This window comes from Pseudoliparis swirei, chromosome 15 (assembly GCF_029220125.1).
Source record: "Pseudoliparis swirei isolate HS2019 ecotype Mariana Trench chromosome 15, NWPU_hadal_v1, whole genome shotgun sequence".
In the NCBI taxonomy this organism is placed as follows: domain Eukaryota; kingdom Metazoa; phylum Chordata; class Actinopteri; order Perciformes; family Liparidae; genus Pseudoliparis; species Pseudoliparis swirei.
The window spans coordinates 14,317,370-14,327,357 of record NC_079402.1 but is presented as its reverse complement, the minus strand read 5'-3'; the positions used below and the strand labels follow the sequence as shown (position 1 = coordinate 14,327,357).

Here is a 9,988-nt window from a genome sequence, read left to right as displayed (position 1 = left end):
AGCCTGAGCCAGCTGAGGGTGTCGTGGTGGTCTCATATGTCATACCATAACACGACTCAGTCTAAATGTGTGGACCGCAGGGACTGAAAGATTTATTTTGAGGCAATGTAATACTTAATGCGAGGTCATGCAAGCAAAATAATTTCAAACAATTAAACGTTTTATATAATGATGTATTCATGGAAAGAATACTGAAACGCAAAAATGTTAAGAGCGTTGCAAAAAAACCACTATTCTTGATAATAAAAGAGTACTTTCAGTGACTCATGGTGTTTTGTTTTTGCCAAGAACTCCTTTTCTGCAAGGTTTTAAGCTGCTTTGTTACAAAGCATACAAAGTAGATAAACGGGAGATTTGATCGGCAGCTCAAATCCAAAACATAAATCCTTTAAATATGAATCTTATCAAAAAAGGCTGCCCACAGTGAAGAGCATCTCACCTCATCGTCTTTATACCAGGACATGGACTCGGCGGTGAGGACAAACCAGTACTCCTTGGCTCCTCCTTTCATGATGCTGATGTTGTTGATGGTCAGCCAACCCTTCCTGATCACCTGAGAGACACACAGACAAACAGAGTAAATAATAAATAATATACAGCAGGGTAAAATCATCATTTCCCAGGTACATTCCACGAGCTTAACACCATGTGTGTCAACCCACGTGTGTAACACACATACGTACCTATGCTAACACAACACAATGTGATATCACTGCTTCTCGTGGAGATAAGAGGCGACTGCCACAAACAGCAGGGTGATGCACACCTTCATGACGAAACACATTCCTCACACTGTTTTTCTTTTCTTGTATTTCATTCTCTCGCCCAAACAGAATCTATCGACACATACAATACAAGGTGTGCGTGTTATTTACCTTGAACCGATCGCTAACTCCTCTTTCCGGCTGAATGAGAATGTGGAGAGAACGCCAACGCAAGGCATTTAGTAAAGGCCAAGTACACAATGTTGGTCAGGTACCATCACAGTAAAGCTGGCTGCTGGGACAGCAGCAAGGGGACAGCAAGCAAGGTGGGGGCAAGGGGAGTAAGGAGGCTACAACAAGAATGGGCCATGTTCAACTTTTCTGAGGCCATGCAATGAAACGCAGGAGTCAGACTGGTTTATAATGTTTGTGCTTTTTCAAGAAAAGTGGTGGAGTGAGAAAACTTAAGAGGGCTGAACTTGCCTTTAATTTCTTCCTTAATTTCTCCTATTTCTTTATGAGAAAAAAAGTTAGAATTCCACACCACATGTCAGTGTAGCAAATTATATTCTATATCTGACTCTTTATTTCGGATTAGATTTACAGACTGAGATAAAAAATATTTTAAAAAGTAAACAATTCACTTTTTATGCTTCCTGATAAGTCCATTTTGTTTGCAAAAATATAATTAATGATAATAATAATAATACAACACTCTCTATCCAAAGATGCTAAATTAAAAGGATTTAATGTAAAAATGCCTGACAATGCATCCCTGCACATCTGCACCAATCTGCATACTATTCCCCTATTTATTTATTCAGTATATGTACTTCGTATCTTTAAAACGTTTCTATTCTGGACTAGAATCAGGAAAGCAGAAGTTGTGGGGCAAACTACATCCATCTGTAAACAGGAAGTGAAGATCACCATTTTGTTTAGTATGTGCCCCTAACCTCTGACCCCGACCTGGGTGGTTGTTATTACAACTGACAACTATGGAAAGGACATATGTCGAGCACACTGCGGGTCTTCATTCCCCCTGGCCCTCTGGAGGAATTGGGGAAAGGGATGTAATTTTTTTTTAAAGGTATAGAGAGTGGAAGTCTCTTAATTGTCTTAAAAAAAAGAAAATCTATTTGGATGCAATTCAAGATCACATGAGTTGACTTTCTCTTCATCTAGTTCAAACTACAGCTGGGGGGCATCTCGTCACCAGAGCCAAAGCAAACTGGCCTCAGCGTTGAAGTCACATCTCCAAACTGAGCCTTTCAACCAGGCAGAAAGATACCGTGTGGGACAGCATGTTACGGTACACAGCTGAAGAAGAGAGGAAAGGGCAGCAGCCAAGCATCCCCCACCACAGCCACCGGCCCATCTACTGGTAGCACTGGTAGTACGAAGAGTATGAAGCTCATTTCATAGATACACACTCGTGAATCCACTATCAACTAGAATACAGCACACATACAAGACATGTGTCCTGACTTGTGCGGAGTGTTAAAAAAAAGAGCACATACGCATGAAAGCCTACCTGCAGACATGCACACACAAACACACACTGACACTTCAAACACACACACACTACTCACCATGACCTCATCCTGAAGCAGAAAACCAGAGAGGAAGAAAAAGAGGACGAGACACAGCAAAAAGAGAAATCACTCAGGGGAAACCAGAAAGACAGCTGAAGATAATAAAATTATAAAATAAAATTTGGAAATAATAGAACATGCTAACAGAGTAGGATGTAAATCATGCACAATATTGGTTAATTTTACCGCTGATGTATAGTGCTTGATGACAGCCATGACAAAAGGCTCCATGGGATACTTTGGGTGATTTGTTTATTGATTTCCTAATATTGCGACCACTTTTGCTTTCATGACATGCACATCTGCATATACTTAAATAAAAATAAAAACATCCTTCAATATTTTTTTTTAACTTTTGAAATCCTTTAACCTTGACAAATTCTTTCTATTTGATATTCATATATTTGTTAAGATTGCTGTCCGTTAGTGTGTAACATGTACAAGAGCTGTACATGGCTGCATTGTGTAAGATATAGATGGTTGCCCAGGGCAACACGATACTGTGTAGCTGAGCTACATTAAGCATGGACTTGAGAGCTGACCTTCTGATATACAGTCTACGGTGCTAACAGAATGAGGCCTGAGGAGGAAACTGTTCTGATGTCATGCTGCTGGACAACACACAAACCACACAGGAGGAGTTCAGTCGGGAGTCGTGTTCTGGGAGCTGAACTGCACCGTAACCTGTAAACTTTCACATAAAAGTGACCGTCTTTGTTGGACATGATGGGATGTTGAGTGTTATTAAAGTACCTGGTTGCCAGCTGCTTTCTTCTTGTTCGATTGGCTGATCCTCTGCTGAGCGCTGCACAACAAAACACATCAAACTCGATTTCTGCACTGCAAGAGCACATGAACTGGTTCTCTGAGCAGTAGACACCACGGTGACTGTGGTTTTTTTATTCTCTATAATGGAGAAGACGAGACACAGACACTTACTTGGCAAATCCAATGAAGTCCTCGTGGTTGGTGTTCATGTAAGACAACTCAATGTCTATCAACAGCAACACCTGAGCAGAGAGACAGAGAGCTGTGATTAAGGAAGGCCCATTCATGGATCGTATTTTAGAGCTTCCAAAGGTTTTGGGTTTTAGTTTGATTGTGTATGCTAAACTGACATTCAAATATTGTATATCTTGTTGGTGCACATTTGCACATTGTTTAATTTTGACAAAGTAAACTAATTCTTTCTTGTACAATGCAGCTTTCTAGTTTCCACTGCGTGTAAAATTAGCATTATACACGTTTAATTTATCTTTCAAATACATTTGTCAAAAAACTACGCAATCCCAATGACAACTTAAGCAGCATATGTTTGAACTGCATACTTTCAGAATCAACAGAAACAGAGGACACTACATATAACATTCCCTAAGTACACCTGTGTAAAAAAATATATATAGATTTTTTTTTTTACCTGTGTCTTAGTGCGGTTTTCTCTGTCCCTGATGTGCTGGGTGACGATTCTCTCCATCTCCTCTCTCAACAGGGGATACTGAGCCAGCTGTGAGTACAGAGCACAGTGGGTAGGCAGCAAAAACACACATGACAACCATCACAAATCTATAAACAGACTTCAGAAGAAAAAATGTTTTATCTCAGTGAACCACAACACACAGTTCCACCAATACCACAAATAACGTTCCATAAACATAAGCAAACAGGTTATGTTAAGTGGAGATTATCCCAGTCTTGGCTCTAGTCTCTGCACACCCTGACCACTCGGTAAATTTGAGCCAACAGTGGACTTTATGTGCAAAATGTCTATTTGTTGCTAACATGGAATGAATGCAGAAGAATAGTGCAAAGTCTGTGATATTACCACACAAACAGAATAAACAATGTTTCTGGCAGAAAATCTTCTTTTTCCCAGCACACTGTGTGTTTTTTTCCATGAGCTCATTGCAAACCCACGAACGCAGACATTGGTGGGCCTCCAATGTGACACAAACACTTTTTGAGTGTGAGGAAAGAAGAAAAAATCAAAACCAAATAATCCCAGCGCAGGGAAGAAAATGTTCGCTGTTCTTGCAAGTTACAATGCATCTTTCATGTCTGTCAGGTGGGTCGAGTGAGTCAGTAGGCTTCTGGTGCTCAAGTTGATTTATCGCTTCCTGGATTTGGTTCAATTACAAAGACGACATCGAGAATGAATAGTGTTCTGCAGGAATGAGTCCTAAAACCTGGAAATGTGTTCTTTCTGGTTCCCTAATTTAAAAACTAGTTTTTTTTAATGGCCGTTTGGTTCAATGCCTGAAATAAGTTCTGCGGTTAACACAAACTTGAGAGATTGTAATGTTTTGTTCTACGATATAAAATACATGAGTAAAAAATTATTTAATTTTGAAGCTATTACGTCTTAAAAAAGTTGGTTAACAAGTGAATTATGGAGACTACAAAGCGTCATCGTTTTCTTTTTAAAGTTCTGTATATATTCAGTTTTCATAATTGTTTTTAACATATGAGAAAAGCTCAAGCACACTAAGTAAAACCAGCTACATCTGTTTTATAAGAACATAACATGACAGCACCTTGCTAGTTTTCCATTTAGTAAAATCTTTATTTTAATATGTTTGAAGTTTTAACAAAACACATTGTAAAAAATGTAATACTACATCATTTGATGAGGACCACAATGTCATGAAATCACTACAATACGATTGTGAGAAACATGAAAATGAAACATTTAGAGAAAGATTAAATAAACTGTGGGGTGAAAGCAGCTACATTTAAGCTACTGGAAAGGTGCATTGTAACGTGAAGACTGTCAAAGGCTGTCGGAATATGTTGATGTGTTGACACAGAGGCACAAAACTGAGAGAGAAATGTTTGGGGGTATTTTTACAAACAAGGCCGCAGGCAGAAGCACTCACGGTGATTCAGACTGACATGCAATGCAAAGGAGCAGGGAGGGAGGGATGAGAGAGAAGATGATGGAGGAAGACTTCAAACTGACCCCTTGGTGGATTTTCCCAATCACCGTATATTATAATACAGTATCTTTAAATACAGTATGTCTCTGAAAGTACAATCAAGATAAAAGTGTGACAGAGAAAAGAAATCCAAAAGAGGTCACGCTGTCTTTTGGTCACTTGCTTTGCGAGGAAGCAGCCGGTTCAAAGGGTTAGAGGACGACAGGATGGACAGGGCAAAAGAGAAATAAAAAGAGGGATAAGAGACGCTCGAAATATTTAGCCAGTGGGTGGAACTACACAATTAGTTCATCCACTGAATTAAATAATACTGACAGAGGCAGAAACAGATATGATTTTGATTAACTTAAATTAAAAGGGGAATTTCAGAGGTCAAATATGAAAGAAAATTATCCAACATGCAGGTTGAGAGGCAATAATTTGTCAATATAAGGCCAATAACTGATAGAAGACGGATACATTTTTACTTTTTTACTTTTTACTATGCAGAATTAATAGTTACAGTGGTAAAACCGGGAGTGAGGATAGACCGATATCTGCTGGCTAAAGTTTATGACCAATACTAATGACATCTAACCTCAGCTTAACTTTATCTTTAGCACTGATTGGCACATTTTAGCATGCTAATGCTCTAAACTAAGACGATGAACTGTAGATTATTGCTGAACATTTGAGGGCTAAATTACATTATGTATTCAATTTCGTCAATAAAATATTCTCAAAACAATCAAAGGATGATAGTTTTTAGGTGCAGTCTCTGCAGCAGCGTTAAAAACGTTGCTCTTCTCAAAGAGTAAACATCAGCTAAACGTTTGAATGGTCGGTTGATCTGGCTTCGTATGCTTCGATGGCAGTTTACATGTCGATGCTAAACATAGCACTTCATTTACTGTAAGTGTCAATCAACAAAACCATGTGGTTCAACAAAGAAAAGAAAAGTCGTCTTCATTGTCCCCATTGTGAGGAGATCTTTAGAGACAATAACTCTCATTATATTTGTCTCAATTACAGTCAGTTCAGCGTATAAATGGCACTTTAAAATACTATAATTACTGCAGTTCAGGCCTGTTCTTCCCTTTCATACATCTCAATACTCGAATGCCCAGCCATCGGTCTACCCGCACCTCTGCCATTAAAAAGATAGTCAAAGTGCCTTAGTGCTCTTTGGCATTTTACCTGTTGACTACACTTTTGTATGGTGGAGGTGAGTTCGCTCACAACCATGTCTATACACTTCAGTGTGGGCTCCTTCAGCTTTTGGATCTGCATTTTCACTATGACATCAAAGGCCAGGTCAGGGGTGAACAGCCCCGTCCTGTAGGGATAGGCAGGGAGGGAGCACGGGAGAGAGGAGTGGAAATAAAAAGAAGACAAGAGAAGGGTGGAGAGAGAAGAGAAGTACAAGCATCCAATGAAGAGTTGTAGGAAGACATAAAGGAACAGGCAGATGGAGAAAAGTGAGAGAGGGAGAAAGTGAGAAAGTGGAGGCGTGAGAATAAGTAACAACAGATGGCGAGGTAAAAGAACAAGAGACGGATGATGAAGGTGAAAAGAAATTGGAAATGGAACAGAAGAAACAACAGATTTAGGTTTTTAAAAAGACTAAGAGAGGTATGGAGGTCAGGGGGGGGGGGGACGACGACGACAAACGGCACAGAAGGAAGGAAGTGCAAGTGAGACAATTAGTTTCCCCTGGAGGCATTCTACAGCAGGACAGTGCTGGAGTCTCTCTCTATCAATAAAGAGCAAACAGAGAGAAAAAGACAAGTGAAAGACGAGGGAAAAGAGAGAGAGGTCCCAGCCTGCACGGCTCCACTAGCCCCCCAAAAAGTCCAAGCGATGCAGCGCGAGGCCGCAGCTGTGCACCCCAATGTTCAGCCACAATGTCCCGATCCCTCCGGGTCTCGACCCGTTCTCCCCCCCATCCCTCCTTTTCCTTTGTCTTTCAGCGGGAGCGTAATCGTAACATTTATTATCCCACAGCATTCAGGTTGTTGCGGTCCAACCGCTGTTAAAAATGTTTGGTCGTCGTGGATCAATTTGGCTAACGACTACCGCCTTTTCTTTTGGCCACACTCACAAGGTGCACAGCCGCGGCCTCATACACACACGAAGTACTGACGCTAAGGTCATCCAATATGGCTGCCAGGTGTTCTAAATGATTGACGCAGCATGACTAAGGGGGAAGATCATCTACGTCAAGGCTCTACAAGTAGAACTAACACTTTGTGACTTGAGGACCACTTTAGTAAAAGTATCAAATCAATTGCAAATCCCTCCAAAGAGGCGATCATCTTTCCGTTACAAGGAAGCGTGCCCGGGAGCGGCCTCAAGAGAGACAGGAGATTTCCCAATTCCACACAAATACCAACTCTCAGTTGTGCAAACAACATAAATGTGCAAACAAGATAATAACAATAACATTACATCTTATTAGAATAATAACAATAATAGTTGTAGTAAAGTATTAAAGTAATAATACATCAATACTAATGTGCACAAAATGATAAATATCTTTCAGGAAAAATAATGTAGCTTTTTCTTAGTTTAAATTAAAATGCATTAGCATTAACGAATACTGTAGAGGTTTGATGTATGTTGTAGTAAACAATAAAGTACACTGACCTCTTGTCTACTAACACTATACTATGACAGCATGTCGTACATACTGTTAGTATATAGTACATCGTGTGGAATTGGAACATCATAAGTTAGGTTGCTCATAAACTTCTGAGCTGAGGCTGCTCTGACATTAAATCTTTTATGGGCAACCATATTTTGATGACCGCTCAGCCTCCACACTGGTTTTCTTAAACACAGCTTTCTACCGTGGCCAGTCTGCCCAGACAAACCAGTCCGAAGCGGTACAGTAGGCAGGCAGGCGGGCAGGTATACCGCAGCACACCCTGCCACTCCAGGTGTCCCCTCGCTGTCCAGAGAAACAACGAGGGCTGGAGGGAGCCAGGTGGTGACAGTATGAGGGGGTGAACAGCAGGGGGGCTTTGCAGAGGAGGGTTGGAAATACTGAAAACACAGCGCTATCCACCGTTTACTTTCATTTGTTACCTTCTTGGTACACTGCCTAACCGTAATGACTAGCTCAGAAATGACCATGTCCACACATTTGGTGCAAGGCTCTTTAATCTTCCCAATCTGCCTTTTCACAATGGTCTCAAAGGCCATGTCCGGGGTGAAGAGGCCAGTTCTGCCCGACAGAGAGAGAACCAGCCACAGGGCCAAAGAAAAGAGGAGGATGGTGGAGAGAAAGACAGAAGGAGGGAGGAGGGTTGGGTAGAGAGAAGAGTGTTAATTGTAAAGAATTACCCTCAGTTTCTGAGCTTTTCCCCCCAAAGAGTAAACACACAAATTAGACATAGAGAGAGAGAGAGAGATAATGGAGCTGCAAATCTACATATTCTAGGAACTATTTAGTTATTTTAACACATTTTTAAGTAATCTGTACTTAATTTGTACATCTATTTTGCAAATATCCAGCTATTTTCCCTCAAGAGTAAAGAGTGTGTGTGTTGCAGACTAGTCGGTGTGTTGTCCATCAAGATGACCTCACTTGATAAAGAACGTGTAATGTATTGAATTAACATGTTTTAGGATTCAGTGTCTCATTGTCAACATTTCTTTCTGACAGTCCTGCAGATACCATATTTATGCAGTGACTTATAAAAGTGAATTATTGTTTGGTTTTCGATCTGTTATTGCTGCAATTGCAGCACAAGTAGTACAAGGACTCAGTTTCCCAAAATACTATTGCAACCGAAAATGTCTCCCTGACAACTCACCACAAGGACAGTCTGGAAACTTTGGGGGTTGAACTGGGCCCAAGTAAGTAAAATAACATGAATGTGCCATCAAAATCCACTTCAGCAAATGTCCGGATATGAATATGGCTTTTAACAATTTTTTTACTTTTATTATAATTTAAGCAATAAAATGTAGGTGAAAACTTTGGATACGATCCACTGGTAACAACCAAACATTACCATTCATTACTACCTAGTAACATCCTCACAATTGTCTACACCGATACTGAAATAATCTCTTTGTACATTCCACATACTTGTCTCCCACAGGCACATGACCACCAATCAAGCCCATATATCTTGCTTCTCACTACATCCTGTTATGATCCGATTCAGATGGACCAAAAAACATTTTAAAAACATTTTGGCAAAAAAATGTAAATTCTTTTTTTCCTGATGTTTTTTGTCTTATTAGATGACACCAGCAACAATGGAAAAAATAAAGCAAAATAAAACGGAAAGGCGACAAATAAAAATACAATGCTACCTATCTCATCACAAATATGTACTGATGTCATTAGTATTCAACAGAGGTCTTTGTGATGAGATAAGTCAATTAGATGCAGTCTGTTTGGCAGAGGTGACGGAGAAGGAGAGAGAGAGAGAGAGGATGTAAAGTAAAGAGGGAGGGAAGTGGGGGTGGAGGGGTGAGTTGAAGGGCGGACGTGCCTGATTCCATGAATGTTCTTGATGGCGTAGCTGATCTCCTTGCGGAGCTCTTTCTCATCAAACTCCATCTGCAAACAAAACAGAGGCCACAGGGAGGATTAGGTGTAGCAATATACATTATATATTTAACTAAATTATTCCATTCTTTATTTTCAAACACAGTGTTAGCTTATAACACAATACATTGTTAAGAACCATTATAATACATGACTATTCATGAAATGTCTTTTATATTATGCAAACCCTGAACACACTTCCTCCCCAACAGA

The 9,988-nt window shown here is 40.1% G+C and overlaps 1 protein-coding gene across 5 annotated transcripts in view; it reads right to left on the bottom strand.

Moving 5' to 3' along the window:
- Positions 1 to 9,988, bottom strand: part of dnm1a (dynamin 1a) — a 45,365-nt gene that overhangs the window by 22,079 nt on the left and 13,298 nt on the right. For 3 of the 5 annotated variants that reach the window (XR_008833888.1, XM_056432388.1, XM_056432385.1), the window contains exons 9-16: positions 9,720 to 9,787; positions 8,299 to 8,437; positions 3,717 to 3,803; positions 3,239 to 3,309; positions 3,053 to 3,104; positions 2,297 to 2,308; positions 876 to 905; positions 440 to 553 (exon numbers count right to left, since the gene is read on the bottom strand). Coding sequence is in view for 4 of the 5 variants with exons in the window: in XM_056432388.1 (XP_056288363.1) it covers positions 440 to 553; positions 876 to 905; positions 2,297 to 2,308; positions 3,053 to 3,104; positions 3,239 to 3,309; positions 3,717 to 3,803; positions 8,299 to 8,437; positions 9,720 to 9,787 (573 nt within the window). In the remaining variant the exon portion in view is untranslated. The remainder of the gene's footprint in view (positions 1 to 439; positions 554 to 875; positions 906 to 2,296; positions 2,309 to 3,052; positions 3,105 to 3,238; positions 3,310 to 3,716; positions 3,804 to 8,298; positions 8,438 to 9,719; positions 9,788 to 9,988) is intronic. The other 2 variants (XM_056432386.1, XM_056432387.1) reach the window with 2 other exon arrangements.